A 20122-nucleotide genomic window follows, 5' to 3' on the forward strand; every position below is an offset into this window, starting at 1 on the left:
AAAGAAATCAGTATCTCTAAGGACATGGTCTTGGGGAAATTGAAGGGATTGAAGACTGATAAATCCCAAGGGCCTGATCATCTACATCCTAGGGTACTTAAAGAAGTGGACATTCAGATAGCAAATGCTTTAAGAATTATTTTCCAGAACTCGATAGACTCAGGATCAGTATCCATGGATTGGAGGGTAGCTAATGTTACCCCACTATTTAAAAAGGGGAGTAGAGAAAAAGCAGGTCGGTGAGTAGTGGGCAAAATGATGGAATCCATTATTAAGGATGTAATAGTGGAGCATATGACTAGCAAAAGGATTGGACAGAGTCAACATGGATTTACAAAAGGTAAATCGTGCTTGACAAATCTATTGGAATTCTTTGAGATGGTGACAGGTAAAATAGATGGGGGTGAGCCAGTGGATGTGGTGAACCTGGATTTCCAAAAGGCCTTCGATAAGGTCCCACATAAACGACTGGCATGCAAAATTAAAGCTCATGGGATTGGGGGAAAAGTATTGATGTGGATTCAGAACTGGCTGACAGATAGAAGACAGAGAGTTGGGATAAGAGGCTTGTTTTCTGAGTGGCAGGCAGTGACCAGTGGGGTGCCACAGAGATCTGTACTGGGACCACAGCTGTTCACAATTTATATTAATGATGTAGATGAGGGGATTGGATGTAATATCTCCAAATTTGCAGACGGCACTAAGCTAGGAGGGGTTGTGTGCACTGAAGAGGGAGTCAGGTAGCTCCAGTGTGATTTGGATAAATTGGGGACTGGGCAGATACATGGCAAATGCACTACAATGTGGATAAATGTGAGGTTATCCACTTTGGTAATACAAACCGGAGGGCAGATTACTATTTGAATGGCAATAGCTTGGGAGATGGGAAAGTGCAGAGAGACCTCGGGGTTCTTGTGCACCAGTCACTGAATGCGAGCATGCAGTAACAGCAGGCAGTTAAAAAGGCAAATGGTAATGGTATGTTGGCCTTCATATCAATAGGGTTTGAATATAGGAATAAGGATACCTTACTGCAGCTGTACAGGGCCTTGGTGAGACCACCCCTGGAGTATTGTGTGCAGTTTTGGTCGCCTTATCTAAGGAAGGATGTTCTTGCAATGGAGGGAGTGCAAAGGCGATTCAACAGGCTGATACCTGGAATGGCAGGAATAACTTATGAGGAAAGATTGCGCAATTTGGGATTGTACTCGCTGGAGTTTAGAAGACTGAGAGGGGATCTCATAGAGACATAAAATTCTGGCAGGACTGGACAGAATGGATATGGAAAGGATGTTTCCAATGGTGGGGAGTCCAGAACCCGGGGCCATGGTTCGAGGATAATAGGCAAACCATTTAGAACTGAGATGAGGAGGAATTTCTTTACCCAGAGGATGGTGAATCTGTGGAATTCATTGCCACAGAGAGCAGTAGAGGCAGGTTCACTGAATATATTTAAGAGGCAATTAGATATTTTCTTCAGTATAAGGGAATTAGGGGTTATGGAGAGAAGACGGGGTACTGAACTTTAAGATCAGCCATGATCTCATTGAATGGCGGAGCAGACTCGAAGGGCCGAATGACCTACTCCTGCTCCTACCTTCTATGTTTCTATGTTTAATCCAGAAACTTTGGTTATGTATGTTTATCTTTGCTATAAAAAGAACACTGTTTGAGTTTCTCCAGCATTGAGGTTTTACTTGATGCCTACAGTCTTTCATGTTTTACTTCTAACCCTCACAAGGCATCAGGCCCTGACAGTGTTCCTGGCAGGGTCCTAGAAATCTGGGCCAACCAACTAGCCTGAGCATTCACGGACATTTTCAACCTCTCATTGCAGCACTTCAAAGGGACATCAATCAACTCAGTTCCCAAGAAGAGTAGAGTGAGCTGCCTCAATGATTATTGCCCAGTAGCACTAAGTTGTACTGTGTTGAAATTATGTGAGAGGCTGGCCATGGCCAGAATAAACATGTACCTAAGTAAAGGTCTAAACCCACCGTAATTTGCCTATCGTCACAATTATTCCACATCAGATGCAGTATCACTGCCTCTCCAGCCAGCTCTGTATCACCCAGACAACAGGAACATATACATGCGGCTGCCCCTCATCGACTACAGCTCGGCCTTCAACACCATTATTCCCTCAGTGCTGGTCAACAAGCTCTGAACCCTGCGCCTCTGTATCCCCATCTGCAACTGGATTCTTGCCTTCCTCATCGGAAGTCCACAGTCAGTACGAATTGAAAACGTTTTCTCCTCACTGATGATCAACACAGCCGCACCCCAAGGATGCATGCTTATCCCACATCTCCACTCACACTACACCCATGACTATGTAACTTGGCACAATTCAAATGCTATCTACAGATTTGCCGATGACACCACAGTTGTCGAAACAATCACAGAAGGCAATGAAAAAGCGTACAGAAGGGAGACAGATCATTGAGTGGTGTTACAGCAACTGCATAGCACTCAATGCTAGCAAAATCAAGGAGATGATTATGGACTTCAGGTGGAAATCAGGAGAATATGATCCAGGCCTCATCGAGGGGTCTGCAGTAATGAGGGTCAAGAACTTCAAATTCCTGGGTGTTAACATCTCTGAGGATCTGTCCTGGAGCCTCCATGTTGATGCAATTGCAAAAAAGGCTCGCCACCAGCTATACTTTGTGAGGCTATACTTTGTGAAGTGATTTGGTTTGTAACCGAAGACTTTTGAATCTATAGGACTGGGCAGATACAGGTGTATCGTGGAGATCATCACTGTCTGGTATGGAGACACCCACTCATAAGTCAAGAAAAAACTTCAGAGGGTTGTTAGCTCGACTTGCAACTTCACTTCACCGAGGACATTTACAAGGGGTGGTGTCTTATGAAAGCTACCTCTATCCTCAAAGACCCCCACCACACAGGCCATGCCATCTTTACTGTGTTACCATCGGGAAAAAGGTACAGGAGCCTGAAGACGAGCACTCAGCAGCACAAGGACAGATTCTTCCCTGCTGCCATCTCCCTTGCACTATTTTTATTTATTTATTTAGTAATGTGGTCAATCCACAGCACTATATGAGTGACAGAGAAGAGCATTGGAGTCTCCAGTCTCCCACGTTCTCCCACCGCCCCCCCCCCCCCCCCCCCCAAATTGACGTGATCTACCAGGATTGTTGTCTGAATAGGGTGCACAAAAATCATCGCCAGCACCACCAGGCTGAGGCACAGGCAGAGAGACGGCTGAACGACCAAAGGAACTGCTCACACTAAGCATCCGAGACTCTTCTATTCACAAAAGAATATTTATTTATTTATATTATATATGTATAATATATCTGTATAAGTATGTATTTTTTGTCTGTATGGGTGTTATGTCTGGTTGTATGCCTCTATGTTTTGTACCAAGGACCAGAGAACCCTGTTTCGTCAGGTTGTATTTCTGCAATCAGATGATAATAAACTCGACCTTGAAGCACACCCATGTGACCAATTAACCTACCAACATCTGTAATGGAGAGGCATCATCCACCACCTGAAGTGGGGTATACCTGTACCTATCTTCATTTGAGAACTCTTGTGTCAATTTTCCTTCCCTGAGGTTCAATGGACTTGATTTTCACATGTTAGGTGCCTGGGACAAGGGTGATGGGGTCAGTGGGGAACTGGCATCTTGAAAACAGCTGGAAGCCAGAGGCCCCATGGTTTGATCAATACATTCTCCCCACAGCTTGATCAACACGTTGTCCCTGACCTGGTTATCCCAGGGTAGACTGCTTGAAATCCCTCTGATCTACTCTGCTCTCTTGAGGTAGGCTGCAATTGAAGTTCATGGTTCAGAAAAGGTAAGGCCACCTCCCACAGTCCTCCTTAGTGCATCCTGAGGCGGTTTGAAGTGGCCATGCTACAATAATCCCAACACCTCTGTGTTCGGTGGAATAATTTAGAAAGATTTTTATTCCTTACGAATTGGGCTCTGTACTGTAGCTAATATTTATTGCACAAGCTATAAAAAAGTACTATGTAGTTGTTTTCCTTGATGTCCAGGATACACTCCACTCACTGTGCTTAGTCTATTTTGGGAGTATTTGGATGGGTGGTAACAGGGAAATGTGCAACCTATGCTTTAATTGATTTGAGAAGTTTCTAACTGGTGGAAAATGGTGCTAATACTTTCACTGGATAGCTTTCTGTCTGATGATTCTGGTCTTATCTTCCATTCCATAAACCAACACACCAAGTTTTGTCCCTTAACCTCTGCTGATCAGTGACACAGGAATTACATCCTTACCTTAGCTGCTAGTTCTTTCTGGCGCTCGGTGGTGGTATAGCTGGAGGCTGACATGTCATTGCTTCCCGTTGAATGCAAGCTGTACGATGAAGAGATGCTCTGGGATTCACTGAGGTCTTCACTGGTGTATGAGGATACAGACTCATATCCTGACCTCAACGTAGTCTCTAACTTCTCACGCAACAGCAGATAGTGTCTGGTCTTCTCCACCTACAGGCCACGTAACAGGCAAGAATGTCACTGATTCACTTACCCCCTTCAAAATGTCACTGCCTTCTTCTGGAAGTGGGATCCACCTGACTTTCCTCCTCAGGAACTATGAGGGAGAGTGACTTTTGCCCTCAGGACTGTGACTGAACTATGGAGATTTCCCTCTCAGGCTTCCATCAGAAAAGGGTTTTCAACTTCTTGGTGCTAATTATTGGGGTAGTTTGTTCCCAATGGCTTGTACTAAACATGCATTAGCGACAGTGTACTGTGCTGTTTCTGAAACTTGTCCCATCTGACCTGTCTTAGAATCCTCTTCAGAAAGTAAGTTGGCAGTTTGTTCCCTCTTTAGAGGACCCTTACGAAGGATATACAACCCCTATACCACCAGTTGAAAATGACCCCTCCATAAGGTTCTTTGGAATATTACCAAGAGGCCCGAGAATTCCAGAATTACATTTCTTGATTGCCAATCCTTACTGCAAACCATGATTAGGGCAAGACTATCAGTGTTGGGTATAATCAGGCACAAACTGTTCACTTGCTTTGAGAAGTTTTTTGTGTTCCATGTTTTGCTTTTTACTGAATATAAATCCATTCCTCCCCCACCCCCTCATATCCCTGGAACTAGGACACTGACACCAAGAACTGACATCATCAAATGACTTTGCACTATTGCTGTGGCATTCTTTCTACACAGGATACCAGTGAATATTTATATTTTATTTTGTCTCTTTTTAATTCTATTACGTGCCACTGCTATAGTTGTTTTTAAGTTGTCCTTGTACAAATACAGAACCTGTTCAGCTGCACTGATGAGAATTTTGATGCGTTCATACATTGTACACTGTAAATGGTAATAAACTCATTATCAACATTATCAATTAGCCAGTGATTTAAAACATAATAGCACAGTTGCATGAAATTAATGATTATGTATTTAAAACTAGTCATTTGTTGTAGGTTTAATTGTACCACTAAGTATGTTCTGCACAAAGGGTGGGCAGAATGGGAAGGCCACTCCTTGTGACTAACTCGACTATAAATAGCTGAAAACTAATGTAATCAACTCCGCTCTACAGAATCATTCACTGGTATCACTATCATCTGCAGTCAGTGAATTTATCTTTAATATTTTAGAGCTTTAAAGAAGCATTCACTGGTAACATTACTTCCTCAGAGCATTCATAGCATTCTTGAAGTACCACAAAATTAACCAAAACTCACAGTTAGACGTGTACATTCATAAGGAATGGCCAATTTTGTGGGTGCACTCTATCCTAGACCATGATCTGGACTTCCTGAGCTGAACTACCCAGAAGCAATGCAAACTTCAGAATTTTGTATGTGGTGGTATGAGGTATTACACCATTGTATGTACTGGCCTGGACCACCCCTTCCTTCCCTTTGACCTCTCCCAGGAGATTCCCTAATAAAGGCCCAGACCCAAGACCTTGACACCAGATCACTTCCTGCTCGGATCCAGGCCAGTTGCTCTCAGAGCCCCAGCTAATGTTGAAACGAATAAAAGCCTTTTGACTCCGATCTACTGCCTCGTGCAGTCACTTGATTGCCCATAAGTATACACTGGGAAAAGGCATTGTTCTCAGTGGGGCTGCTCCCTACCTCGCTCATCAAATGGAAGGTCAGCTAACACCTGCTCTCTAGAATCACTTCAGGAGAGATACCAGAGCCTGCAGGACGAGTTTCTCAGCAGCATTCGGGGAAGAGTTGAGAGTGGAATATGTCTGCAAAGCACCCTTAAAAAGTTCACAGTGCTATTCCACCAACCAAGAACCCCTTGACAATTAAGCCATTTCTGTACCTCTTGCAATAGGCTGAGTTTCTCTAGTTCCCACTGGTGGTCGAGAATGAGGCTGTCACTCCGAGGCCGCCATCCAGCTAGATTCTCTTCTCCACGGACATAGGCAACGGACGTGTCAAGGACACGCCTGCGTCTTCGCTGCATGCCTGCAGAAATACGTATCGTGTTACAGCTATTCCACAGCACCAAGTGTTGGTGGATCAGTTTGTTCAATGGGCCACAAATATCCTTGTTATCCAGAAGTCCAACCATAAGAACCCCTATAATCCCGTCATGGGCAGAACTGTTGGGCTTTAGCAAATGGCTGCAACTGAAGGAGTTGAAGGAGAGCCAGGAAAATATTAGATTGTTGCTCCCAGTCCAGAAGCATTCAGTCAAGATCACTGAGCCATAATCATGGGTTGTACACGACAGAAATCTGTGCTGTACTCTTTTACCCCCTAGACCCATCCCATTTGCTAACATTATGCAATGCATCTTCTATTACTTGCTCTTTTATGAACCTGTCTAAAACTCTACTAAATATGCTCTACCCCCAAGTTCTCTGGTTCCAGGTGTCAGCAACTCTGTGCAAAAAAAAGGTTCTCCTCAAATCATAACCATAACCATAATAACCATTTACAGCACGGAAACAGGCCATGTCGGCCCTTCAAGTCCGTACTGGTTCACTTGAACAACTCCATTAGCTCCTCCGCAAACTGCTGAGGAAGTAGAGGCTTTCTTCACGATGCAATTGGTGTGTTGGTTCCAGGAAAGATCTTCCGAGATAGTGACTCCCAAGAACCTACATTTGCTCATCCTCTCCACCTCTATCTAAAGTTGCTTTTTTTTGACACTGCCTCATGTACTTCCCCTCCTCCTTCAAACTCTTTACTACTCACAATTGACAGTTTCATAAAGTCATGGAGCACAGTGACAAGCCCTTTGGCCCAACTTATCCCATCAAGTTGTTCTCTCAAGCTTGTGCCCCTGTGTTCGCCCCTTACTGTTTGAAACACTTCAAACTTTTTCTTCTTACCTTCTACTACTTATGTATCCTTGTGAATGACACCTCACCGTGAAAAATAATTTACTCCACTTTATCTATTCTGCCAATAATTTTATATACCTCTGTCTGGTCACCCCTCAGTCTCCTTTGCCTCAAGAAAATTAAACCTAATCATTTCCATCTCTTCAAATAAAAAATGTGTTTTAATGTGTCACAGTGATCTCGAATGTTGTTAGTGTAGAGTATGCATGTTCCCCTGGGTGCTCCAGTTTCCTTCCAGATCCCAATGATGTGGGAATCAGTCCGCTAATTGGCTGCTGGAATTTGCCTCCTGTATGTGGGCGAGTGTAAGAGTTTGATGCTGTCCCAGCTTATGAACATGGAACTTATGGATATACTTACATATGAATGTACTCCCATTATTAAATCCCAAAATCCATTGTGCATTCATGCAAACGGCAGAACTAATTTCCTTTCTCTTAATTCTAGTCGTTGTTCTTATATGCATGTTGAAATTTCTAGTTTTGTAATGGGTTCCCTCTTTTCTTCTGAGCTACCACCCACCACACCTTCTACACACCTCCCCCCACCTGAATTTTTATCCCTTTTCCTATCCATACCCCAACCCATTCATCTCTTCCCCTCCACCCCCCCCCCTCACTCTGGTACCATTCCCTTCCACCCACGTCACCAGCAGTACGCCTCTCCCCATGTACCCCCTCCCCAACACCCCCTCTCCGCCCCTGCACTTCAGTTCGATTTCCTACATAAAATAAATAAGCTAGTAGATTAAACCAGTTAAATTTCAACTAGGCAGATTCTTAACTTTTCAATTTTACCTGGACTCACAGCATCTGCCACCCGACACAGGCTCAGCTCGTACACACCAGTCACTCGGTTACTGTAGAATCAAAACAGAAGGGACAGCAGTTAAATCAAACTGACACCCACTGCTTGCACAATATATACATGTATAACCATGTGCATCACTGGGATCTCAGAGAGCAATGTGGTATTTTCCCAAATAATGCCATCCATTGTTGGGAGCTCCACCATGGAACCTGCAGGGCTAAGCAGAAGAGGCAATGAAGGAAGAAATGTCATCTGGTAGATTAGTCCAGGAGTTGAGAAGGTTTCATTAGAACTCCTCTTCTGATCTGAGCTTGTCTTCTCCAAAACTGGACTGTCTACCCTGAGCTAAAGCTGACTCCACCCTCAACGGGAGCATTTATAATTCCAAGAAACGGTACTGGGATCCCAAGTACCATCCCCTTCTTTTCTGTTTCTTTCTTCTTGCCATAAAGCACAGGATCAGGCCCTTTTGGCCCATGAGTCTGTGCGCCCTAAATATCCCAATTAACCTTCATACCATGGACATTCTTGAAGGGTGGGAGGAAACCCACAGAGAAATGAAGGGACTGTCCAAACTCCTGACAGATAGCACCAGATTCAAAGCCGGGCCGCTGGTGGTGAAATAGTGGGCTAACTGTGCCTTTATTAACCCATGAACTGGATGACTTTAGCAATGACTTATTCCCACAGCAACATGACCTCACGCTATCAAAGTGATTCCCTTTATTATATGCACACCTCTCTGCAACTTAAAACTGACTACTTCTTCCCTCTTTCCCAGTTTCTGACAAATGTCTTCAACATGGAATGTGAACTGTTTTTCTTTCTACTGACACTGCTGCCTTGCTGACTGCTTTTCTGTTTTTGTTTCAGATTTTCAGCATCTGTAGTATTTTGATTTTTATTCTCTATAGACTTTGGAATCATACAACACATCCTTCAGCAAAACATATCTATACCGACCATTAAGTATATATTCATGTTAATCCCATTTACCAGCACTGTCAAATCAAAAGGCCCTTTCAGGTGGACCCTCCGCCTTGAGGGTGGCGGCAGGAGCGAATTTTAACCTGCAGACTCACCTTTTAGGTGGAAGCCATAAAAGGCTGCTTGCAGCATTGCCTGGTCCACCTGAAAGGACCTGTTCAACCAGAGGTGCCTCAGAGCGTTCTCTGGAGCTGGTTGACTGGAGCTGTAGCTCTGCCCACCGTCGTGATGTTAATTGAAGCGCATCAAAGCAGAAGAACACAGGATTATGGTAGACCCGGAGCAGGCAAGGGAAATACTTGTGATGTTATCAGTCTGTGACAGTGTTCAGGCTGAGATACGCCGAATCCTTGGCAAGGCCAATAATGCTTTCAAAATTTGCGCTAATGTGACTCATCCTGACATCATCAGCCCTCCCCGAAGCAGCTGTTTACAGCCTGGCTGCATTCAGGTGCGTCGGGGAGCCAGGCTCTCTGCTGAATATCCCTCCCGGAGGAGGGTTGGTGTCGGCGCCTCGGAAGCGCTTTTGGAGCATTCAGGTGAGTACTTCCTTAGCCGCTTTACAATGGGGTATTCAGGCCACCAGAAAGGGCCAAAGGACGCATCTGAATGGTTCTTAAATGCTGTGTGTGTGTCTGCCTCCACCAATTTCTCAGGAGGAATGTACCAGATTGTAACTCAATTCAAGTGAAAAAAAAAACTTCCTCAGATCCCCTCTTGCCTTCCTGATCCTCACCTATTTTTGGGCATTTTGTGAGGTGCTCAGGTGTTTTGGACACCAAGAAAAAACAGCAGTATGGAAAACAAATTTCTTACACGAAACAAAACTTCTTAAGTCTCAGTGAAACACGTGTGTGATAGTACAGATTCTATCACCAATGTGTATAAGTACATATGTACAGATGGTAGTGTAGGATGACTGTGATTGGCTGAGAGTGTAGCCACACCTCTTAAGGCAGGTCTTAAAGGATTGCTCCTAGGTCATTGACCAGGTCATTCTGGACTGGTCGACCGACTCGTGATATGCTCCAGTCTTTTAGTTAATAAAAGTCTTGGTTTGGATCAACAAGTCTTTGGTTCTTTCGACGTGCATTACAACGTGCAAAGCTTTGTTAAAGCTGTGTTAATGCTTCGACTAATGGACAAGCTGTATAAGTTAACTTTCTAAGTTAAATAAGAAAATCTGCAGATGCTGGAATTGAGAATAATTCTAACCCAATATACAAAAGTGCTGGAGGAATTCATCAGGTTTATGAATCCCCCTGAACTACCCCAACCATAAACACTCAAGACCTCCAAATGATGTGTCTGCACAAATCAAACATCACTTCTTTTAAATTTAGACGTACAGCACGGTAACAGGTCATTTCAGCCATATTTATACCCAATTAAATTATACCCCTGGTACATTTCAAATGGTGGGAGGAAACCGGGGAAAACCCACACAGGGACACAGGGAGAACTTGTAAACTCCTTTCAGACAGTGTGGGATTTGAACACCGGTCCTGATTGCTAGTGCTGTAAAAAGTGTTGTGCTAACTGCTACATCAACCTTGCTGCCCTTTACACTCATTGCAACAGTGAATATTCATTCACATCTATCCTCATTGATTTATTATCTCTCTTCTGTCTCAGTGCAAAAAAGGGAATTACAATGCGATGAGAGAGGAACTGGCCAAAGTAGATTGGAAAGGGGCACTAGATGGGAAGATGCCAGAGCAGCAGTGGATGGAGGTTCTACAAGAAATGGGGAAGGTTCAGGATAAATACAGACCAAAAAATAGGAAATAATTGACAGGAAAAATGTCACAACTGTGGCTGACAAGGCTAACGTGAAAGCAAAAGAGAGGATGAACAAGGAAGCAAAAATTAGTGGGAAGACAGAAGACTGGGACATATTTAAAAACTTACAGAAAGTAACTAAACACTCATGAGGAAGGAAAAGATGGAGTATAAATAAGCTAGCAAAGGTTCTTCAAGTATATAAAGAATAAAAGAGAGGTGAGAGTAGATATAGGACAACTAGAAAATGACACCAGAGAAATAATAATGCTAGATAAGGAGATGGAAGAGGAGATAAGTGAATATTTTGCATCAGTCTTCACTGTGGAAGACACTAGCAGTGTGCCAGATATTGAAGGGTATCAGGGAAGGGAAGTGAGGGCAGTTACTATTTCAAGGGAGAAGATGCTCAGAAACCTGAAGGGTCTAAGGGTAGATAAGTCTCCTGGACCAGATGGATTGCACCCTCGGGTCCTGAAAGAGGTAGTGGTAGAGATTGTGGAGGCATTGGTTATGGTCTTTCAGCAATCAACAGATTCTGGAGAAGGGTGGCACAGTCTGCTTAGCAGTTAGCGCGACACCTTTACAGCACCAGCGATCGGGACTGGGGTTCGAATCCCGCGCTGTCTGTAAGGAGTTTGTACATTCTCCCTGCATCTGCGTGGGTTTTTTCCAGGGGCTCCGGTTTCCTCTTAACCTCCAAAAATGTACTGGGGTGCTGGTAAAAATGGGCAGCACAGGCTCATAGGGCTGAATTGGCCTGTTACCATGCTATACATCTATAGATCACCTTAAAAAGGGGGGGTAGAGAAAAAGCGGGGAATTATAGGCCGGTGAGCCTTACATCAGTAGTGGGCAAAATGATGGAATCCATTATTAAGGAGGTAATAGCGGAGCATATGACTAGCAGAGAAGGGATCGGACGGAGTCAACATGGATTTACAAAAGGTAAATCGTGCTTGACAAATCTATTGGAATTCTTTGAGATGGTGACAGGTAAAATAGATGGGGGAGAGCCAGTGGATGTGGTGTAACTGGACTTCCAAAAGGCCTTCGATAAGGTCCCGCATAAACGACTGGCTTACAAAATCAAGGCTCATGGGATTGGGGTCAAAATATTGATGTGGATTGGGAACTGGCTGGCAGGTAGAAGACAGAGAGTTGGGATAAATGGCTCGTTTTCTGAGTTGCAGGCGGTGACCAGTGGGGTGCCACAGGGATCTGTACTGGGACCCCAGCTGTTCACAATTTACATTAATGATCTGGATGAGGGGATTGGATGTAATATCTCCAAATTTGCAGATGACACTAAGCTAGGAGGAGTTGTGTGCATGGAGGGGTCAGGAAGCTCCAGTGTGATTTGGATAAATTGAGGGACTGGACAGATACATGGCAAATGCACTACAATGTGGATAAATGTGAGGTTATCCACTTTGGTAATACAAACCGGAGGGCAGATTACTATTTGAATGGCAATAGATTAAGAGATGGGGAAGTGCAAAGAGACCTAGGGGTACTTGTACATCAGTCTCTGAAGGCGAGCATGCAGGTACAGCAGGCGGTTAAAAAGGCAAATGGTATGTTGGCCTTTATATCAAGAGGGTTTGAGTATAGGAACAAGGATACCTTACTGCAGCTGTACAGGGCCTTGGTGAGTCCCCACATGAAGTATTGTGTGCAGTTTTGGTCACCTTATCTAAGGAAGGATGTTCTTGCAATGGAGGGAGTGCAGAGGCGATTCACCAGGCTGATACCTGGAATGGCAGGAATGACTTATGAGGAAAGATTGCGCAAATTGGGATTGTACTCGCTGGAGTTTAGAAGATTGAGAGGGGATCTCATAGAGACATAAAATTCTGGCAGGACTGGACAGAATGGATATGGAAAGGATGTTTCCAATGGTGGGGAGTCCAGAACACGGGGCCATGGTTCGAGGATAATAGGCAAACCATTTAGAACTGAGATGAGGAGGAATTTCTTTACCCAGAGGGTGGTGAATCTGTGGAATTCTTTGCCACAGAGGGCAGTAGAGGCAGGTTCATTAAATATATTTAAGAGGGAATTAGATATATTTCTTCAGTATAAGGGTATTAAAGGTTACAGAGAGAAGGCGGGGACGGGGTACTGAACTTTAAGATCAGCCATGATCTCGTTGAATGGCGGAGCAGGCTCGAAGGGTCGAATAACCTACTCCTGCTCCTATCTTCTATGTTTCTATGTGATATAACAGGAAACTTACTGGCATGGGTACAGGTTTGGTTAATTGGCAGGAAGCAGAGTCGTAATATAATGATCATATTCTGGTTGGCTGCGAGTTGCTTGTGGTGTTCCACAGGGGTTGGTGTTGGGGCCACTTTTTTTATGTCGTATATTATTGATTTGGTTTATAGCATAAATAGGTTTATGGCCAAGATTCCAGATGATATGGAGGTAGGTGGAGGAGCAGTTAGTGTTGAGGAAACAGGGAGGCTGCAGAAGGACTTAAACAGATCAGGAGAATGGGGAGAGAAATGTCACATAAAATATAATGTCAGAAAGTGTACGATCATGCAATTGGCTAGAAAAAATAATAAACCAGCAAACTATTTTTAAATGGGGAGAAAATTGAAAATACCCAGATGCAAAAGGACCTGGGAGTCCTCGTGCAGGATCGCCTGAAGGCGAACTTGCAGGTTGAGTCAGTGGTGAAGAAGGCAAATCTGATGCTGGCGTTCATTTTAAGAGCAGGGATGTGATGCTGAGGCTTTATAAGGCCCTGGTGAGACCTCATTCGGAGTATTGAAGCAGTTTTGGGCTCCTCATTTCAGAAAAGCTGATGTTGGAGAGAGTCCAGAGGAGGTTCACTAGGATGATTCTGGGAATGAAAGGGCTATCACATGAGGAGCATTTGACAGTTCTTGGCTGAATTCATTGGAATTGTGGAGAATGAGGGGAGATCTCATTAAAATATTTTGAATGTTGAAAGGCGTGGACAGAGTAGATGTAAAAAGGTTGTTTCCCATGGTGGGAGGGTCTAGAACAACTTCTGGATTGAAGGGTGTGCACTTAGAATGGAGGATAGGAATTTCTTCAGAAGGTGGAAGATCAATGGAATTTGTTACCACAGGCAGTTGTGGAGGCCAGGTGATTGGGTGTATTTAACACAGAGATTGATAAGTTTTTCATTAGCCAGGGAATCAAAGGTTATGTGGAGAAGGCCGGGCAGTGGGGCTGAGTGGGAAAATGGATCAGCTCATGATTGAATGATGGGGCAAACTGAGTAGCCTATTTCTGCTCCTATGTCTAATGGCCTTCTGGTGCCTTCTGATAATATAATTATTCTATTGTTTTTGCTACATCTTACTACCTGTTTGACTGCAAGTAAGAATTGCCATGCATCTGTTTATTGTACTTAGGTATATGACAATAAATTCTCATATCAATGTCTCATTTTTGGCTGTAAGCATCAATTTCTAATCCTGATCAGGTCATAATACAGCACAGAAACAGGCCCTTCAACACCTCTAGTCCATGTCGAACTATTATTCTCCCTAATCCCATTGACCTGCACCCCGACCAAAGCCCTCTATACTCCTCCAATCTATGTACCAGTCCAAATTCTTCTTAAATATTAAAATTGAGCCCACATTCACCACTTCATCTGGAAGCTCGTTCCATTCTTCCACGACTCTCTATGTGAAGAAGTTCCTCCTTATGTTTTCTCTAAACCTTTCCTCTTTCACTCTTAACCCATGTCCCCAGTTTGTAGTTCACCAACCCTCAGTGGAAAAAAGCTAACACATTTACTCTGTCTATCTCCCTCATAATTTTAAATACCTCTATCAAATCTCCCTTCATTCTTCTACACTCCAGGGAATAAAGTCCTAACCTGTTTAACCTTTCCCTGCAACACAGTTGACGGAATCACTTTAAACTTGATATCAAAGGGAATCATCATTCCCTGCTCCCTGACCACAGAGTAGTCAGGTTTCCCTCCCTCCATGCATCATCCTGTACATTATACCAGGAAATATCAGGGAAGTTGAGACCAGTGGAAGGCTGTTGATGAACGGCAGATCGCTACCTTTCTGAGGGTTTGAGGGTTCCGCTTCCAAAGAGATTGCGGATAGAGCGGGAAGCAGGGAGCCTGGCATCGCGGGTGTAGAACACCATGCAGAAGTCTTTGGTGATGACAGCAGGCTGTGTACAGTTCTCCATCTGTAATGATAAACATTATAAACATTTCGGAATGCCCAACACTAATTAGTATGCACATGAATGATATTTGCCTCCTTGGATTTTGCTTCAGCTTTTAAGCCCACTGCTCTTGATTCCAAACTCCCAATTTAATTCCTCTCCCATAACAGAACATTGCCTGAATATTTGCATGGGAAAGTCCCTGGATGCCCCGTGAGGGGGAATTAAGAAATGTTACACTCAGGCAACAGCTGAGCTAATTTGAAACACTGCTCAAGCTGGATGAGGGAACTTTACGTGAACACCAACCTGTGCGCTGCATGTAATCCAGGAGTGTTTGATGGGACAAATTACACTATGCTTCACTTTTCCAAACAGCTTTATTAACACAGGGCAGAAGGTGCTTTGCTCCGCAGTGGAGTTGAATCAGCATTGTAACTTTTACAAAAGGAATTTAAAAAGCTGCCATCACTTTCCCTGGAAATATTTCATGAGCCAATGTAAGTTTCTATTCTAAATTTAATTCACACTGCTTTTCTGGAAGAATTTTATAAAACTGTGTAAAATGATTTTTATTCCTTATTGAATTCACACTGTTCTTCTCCTGGAAGCTTTACTCTTAGCTGATCCTGAACTGATGTACTTAGTGCTGAGAAGTTCCATTCCTTAGTGTTTGCATTCAAACATTCACAGGCATTGTCATTTTTGTTTGATCAGGTTCCTACCTCCAAATATGCAGACAGTGTCATGTAGATTTTCTCTCCATATGGGGTCACTCTGTTGAGCAGCAGGGAGTTGTGCATGGAGCTATCCCAGCCTGCTTCAAATCGGTAAAAGGTTCTGCAAAAAGGGCACTCTCTAGTTAGCTTAAGCCTTTTCTCAAACACCACATAGCTATTATGTTTCTGTTTTCTCCCACAAATAACAGGAATCAATGGGAGATATACAAGATTAAACACGAGAATCACCGCATTTGGCCTCTGGTCCACTAATCTTTTAAGGCTGAATTCACAAGCTCTTGTTTGTTCCATTATATAAATGGTTGCCAGCAATTAACAATGGCTGTGGGCCATTGCTGTGTTTTCCAAGTGAATTCTTGTTCAGAGCGAGGATCTCTTTAGTTCACATAAAAGGTCTTTCCTTATGTACCAATCCAGCAGCCATGCATTGGCCTAGATTTCAGCGATCAGCATGGGATTGTAGAGCTCCCAGCTCTTCATAAACTGCATTGGCTGTTGAACAGGGAGGTGGTAGAACCTCACTCGTTTATCGATGATCTCAACCACTGATGGCACCAAGAAGCATGGATGGAGAGGAACTGGGAATATTCCCAGTGGTCTGTTCTGTTGGCTGACTCTTTGCTTGGAGACACCATTATACGGTGTTGTGAGAAGGGAGCTTCGGAGTCAGCTAAATTGGGAATTAGGGAAAAAAGATAGGTTGGGAGGGGGAGGGTTTGTAATGATGACGTAATTGGAAGAGGAGAGAAAACGGAGCCACTCTCCCTTATCCCCTCAGATTCAGGAAATCAAGACATAAAAATCCTGTATGACAAAAAGCTGGGGTGAAAATCAACAGTTCACTTCTGTGAGCTTAAAAATGTTCAGGGGAAGAATATGACTCGCAAGTTATTAGCAGCAAAAGGTGTTGGTGACCAGAGTTACAAGGAGGTTGTTCCTTCAAGCCTCACGCCCAGAACATTGGGTTCCGCTATTTGTAGAGAAAACAAGAAACAAATTGTGAACAAATAAAACACCAAACATCTTTGTACAATGTAAACTCGTGTTGCCTCTGAATTAACTTCAATGCTGGAGTTTTATAAATTAACTTTTCACTGGACAAATTAGTGAAAGGCAAGGAAGCAAGCCAACCATTGACAAGAGAATAAAATGTCAAGGACACAGCACGTAATGACAGGTAACATTATGGGAGGAGAAGAGCATTATCTAGCATCTAAACTACACCCAAGAACGACGCACATGAAGTGTACATAGGATAAAAAAGACATAAAGGATAAAGACCAAAAGACATTGGGAATAAAAACACAACATAAGGGAATAATTACAAAGAGAATGAATACAAAGAGACAGCAAAACATAGGTCATCTAAACTAGCTTTACAATGTTCAGTTAAGTGACATTTGTCTTATTTCTCAGGTGGTGGAAGGTCGTTTGTCAAGATTAAATTCAAAGTGAATAGACTGCTTCAGAAGATGCTCAAGAAAGTGGTACCTACTGTACCATCTAACTCAGCAGGCAGGCAGGAACTTGAATGTTCAACACAGGAAAGGCTTACTTCAAGAGGACAACAGTGAATTCAGTGAACTGAGTTATCAGGGAAGGCCAGGAACAATAACTAGAAGTTAAGCAGGCACAGCGCGATGTTGGAAAGGTACTGTATCTCGACTAGAAAAACCAAGTTGATGGAAGTGTTTGGGTGAGCAACCTTCAACAATGAGGTTCCATTGGAATTTTCTGTTCGCTTTTTCTCTTCTTGAGGCTGAATGACTTAATTTGCAAATGTTATTCCAGACTAATTCAGAATTTTAATGTATTAGACCTGGCACATCAGTCACGTGAATCAATTCTGTGACTTTAGCAACCACTCACATTTTTTTTCTTTTCTTCTTTTATGGAACAAAGGACGTCATTGCATTAAATCATTCTAAAAGATCGCACCATTCTCCAACCCAACCCAACAGAATGAGGCTGGTCTAACCCCAAAATTGGCTTCCATTGCTAGAATAGTTTTTGGTCCAGCTTCAAGCCTGTGCATTCAACAAGGAGTCTGCAGCATTTATTCCACCTCCCTCACTTTGCTAGGTTCTGTAAACATCCTATCATTAGCATTTTGTGCTAATAACAGTGTCTAGAATCTCTCAGTAACTCCTCCTCCCGGCAACCTATCTTACTCTTAACAGTTCCAGCTCCCAAACTGCCCCTTCCCCCCTATACCTCCAATTGCCGATAGATTAAAGACCCTCCCACTCCGTTCAGATTCTCTGTCCCTCTTCTATCAAGCAGAAGTTACAGGGCTTGAAAACATGAACCTCTGCATTCAAGGACAATTTCTTCTATAATCAGATTCTTGAATGAAAAGATGATGTCCCTGCTCTGACAATAAACAATTCACTTCATTTCAGCCATGGTCACTCATTCATATTACCCCATTTTACACAGTACTGGGGGATTGAAGATGCTGCTCCTTGGATTTTGTGGATTCCGAGGTGGTTGATGAGGCCGATTAGAGCTTTCGCCAGATGGAGGAGATGCTACTAAGTGAGCAGGATGTGAGGTGTGCGCTCTTTCCACCTCTTACACCAGACCTCTGCAAGGTCTCCGATCGCAGAGTTCAGGTCCTTCAACCTCTGATCACTCTTCATGATGCTGAATAAAAAAAGCACAGTTTGCAGCTGATGGAATGTTTAGCGCCTGCCTGCTTTCTAACAGGTGGTCTGCAAAGGAGTCTGCTTTTTTTGAGTGATGTGATCAGAACACTGAGAGGGCCTGGGATATGTTAGCAGCAAAAAATGTCAGAAACAACTGAGGTGGAGTGGCCAGGATGGATTGACTGTGCGACTTAAGTCTCTAAATGCTTCTTTGCAATGGCCCCTCACGCTGGAACCAAGTTGTTCTTGCTGTGGAGCAGACTGGAGAAGGGAGGAGCTTGCGCTATTGACCTGTGCCCAAATTCCAGTGGGTGTTACTTGAAGAGAGAGAAGACTCTGCCCTCATATCACTGACTGAGGGAAATTGTCCAAAAACTGGGGTGAGGGTGGGGAGACCCTCCAATATTGACAGTGAGCCCTCATGAGCCTGCCTGTGAAATATTACTGTAGAGAATGATAGTAGAAAGACAACAGATTGAACAACATGAAAACTAATGCAAAAAGAAATCATGGTCATCATTTCTAACATGTCAGAATAAGCACGATTTTACAAACACTTCGCCATGCATGGTTCAGGGGTCCTTCCACCTGTGGTGTCATAAATCGTTTCCGATACCTTTCAATTTAATTGAAATAAATTGAATATTTTGGGACTAACTGCTTCTTCAGCTAGTCAGAACTCTACCACTTTCTTGAAGCAACTATAGTAACCTACACCAGGGGAGTGCGCAGGAATTTGGTTTGGATCACATTTTGAGGAACAATTTTAACTATTTATATTAATCTGTACCTATGGGATTATGCTTATGCCTAATGCATGGATCAATTGTTTCAGACTTCTGTCCCAACTGGATCCCCACCTGCGCATGCCCCTGGACTACTCCACAAAAGGCCACAACAAATAAAACTCCAGCATCTCACCTTGGACATTACTGTACACTAAACCATTAGAATGTGTTGGTTCATAGAAGCAGACGTGGACAACCGCTTATCGTCATCCTCTTCCATTTGATCATTGGAACACAATATGATAGGGGGTTTTGGAATTAAAAATGCTTTGTTTTATTCCTGCCCAATGGAAATCTTTCAAATTTTGACTGTGGCCATCCTAAGAATTTGTAACTGTGGCCACTGGGGGTGGGAATTGGAAGGCAAGAGACATAACACCACAACAGGAAGTTCTATCTCCAAAACATCATTTACAGAAGGGATTTTCTGCAAGGCAATTCTGCAAGTTGGTTCTTCTCCCTTGGTTCTTCACCTGTTCTTCACTGCCCCTAACAGCAGTGGCAAGCAAGCTCCTCTCTGACAGCCTCACGTGTGGGTGAAGAAACTAGCTCCACGTCCTAGAGCAAATCCATAGCTCTATCTGCCACAACTCTTCTGATAGCCTTGGCAGCCTTTTTCTACCTTGGACCACAGTCTGTTCTCCCCATGGTTCTCTGTGTAGCAGAAACCAAGACTCTTTCCTTGCCACCAATTTCAAACCCAGAAACAGATTTGACTGAATTTATAGATCTAGAAGTATTAAATGGAGAAATAATTTGGGAAAACTTGAATCAAGTCATCTAAATACCTTCCCACCATGTACAATGGACTTTTCTGGGGTAGGAATGGACTAAATTGGTTTGGTCACCA

The 20122-nt window shown here is 43.4% G+C and overlaps 1 protein-coding gene and 1 long non-coding RNA gene across 4 annotated transcripts in view; one reads left to right on the forward strand and one right to left on the reverse strand.

Annotated features, from left to right (window-relative positions):
- The window catches only part of kif1aa (kinesin family member 1Aa), a 381215-nt gene that overhangs the window by 29493 nt on the left and 331600 nt on the right, over positions 1-20122 (reverse strand). For all 3 annotated transcript variants that reach the window (XM_069899341.1, XM_069899340.1, XM_069899343.1), the window contains 5 exons: positions 15822-15936; positions 14984-15117; positions 8139-8200; positions 6312-6457; positions 4280-4489 (listed from right to left, as the gene is read on the reverse strand). In XM_069899341.1, the coding sequence (XP_069755442.1) occupies positions 4280-4489; positions 6312-6457; positions 8139-8200; positions 14984-15117; positions 15822-15936 (667 nt within the window). The remainder of the gene's footprint in view (positions 1-4279; positions 4490-6311; positions 6458-8138; positions 8201-14983; positions 15118-15821; positions 15937-20122) is intronic.
- The window catches only part of LOC138743712 (uncharacterized), a 30129-nt gene continuing 19601 nt past the window's right edge, over positions 9595-20122 (forward strand). The window contains exon 1 of the long non-coding RNA XR_011345029.1: positions 9595-9677. This is a non-coding gene — a long non-coding RNA (uncharacterized lncRNA). The remainder of the gene's footprint in view (positions 9678-20122) is intronic.

Source organism: Narcine bancroftii, chromosome 9 (genome assembly GCF_036971445.1).
Source record: "Narcine bancroftii isolate sNarBan1 chromosome 9, sNarBan1.hap1, whole genome shotgun sequence".
Classification (NCBI taxonomy): domain Eukaryota; kingdom Metazoa; phylum Chordata; class Chondrichthyes; order Torpediniformes; family Narcinidae; genus Narcine; species Narcine bancroftii.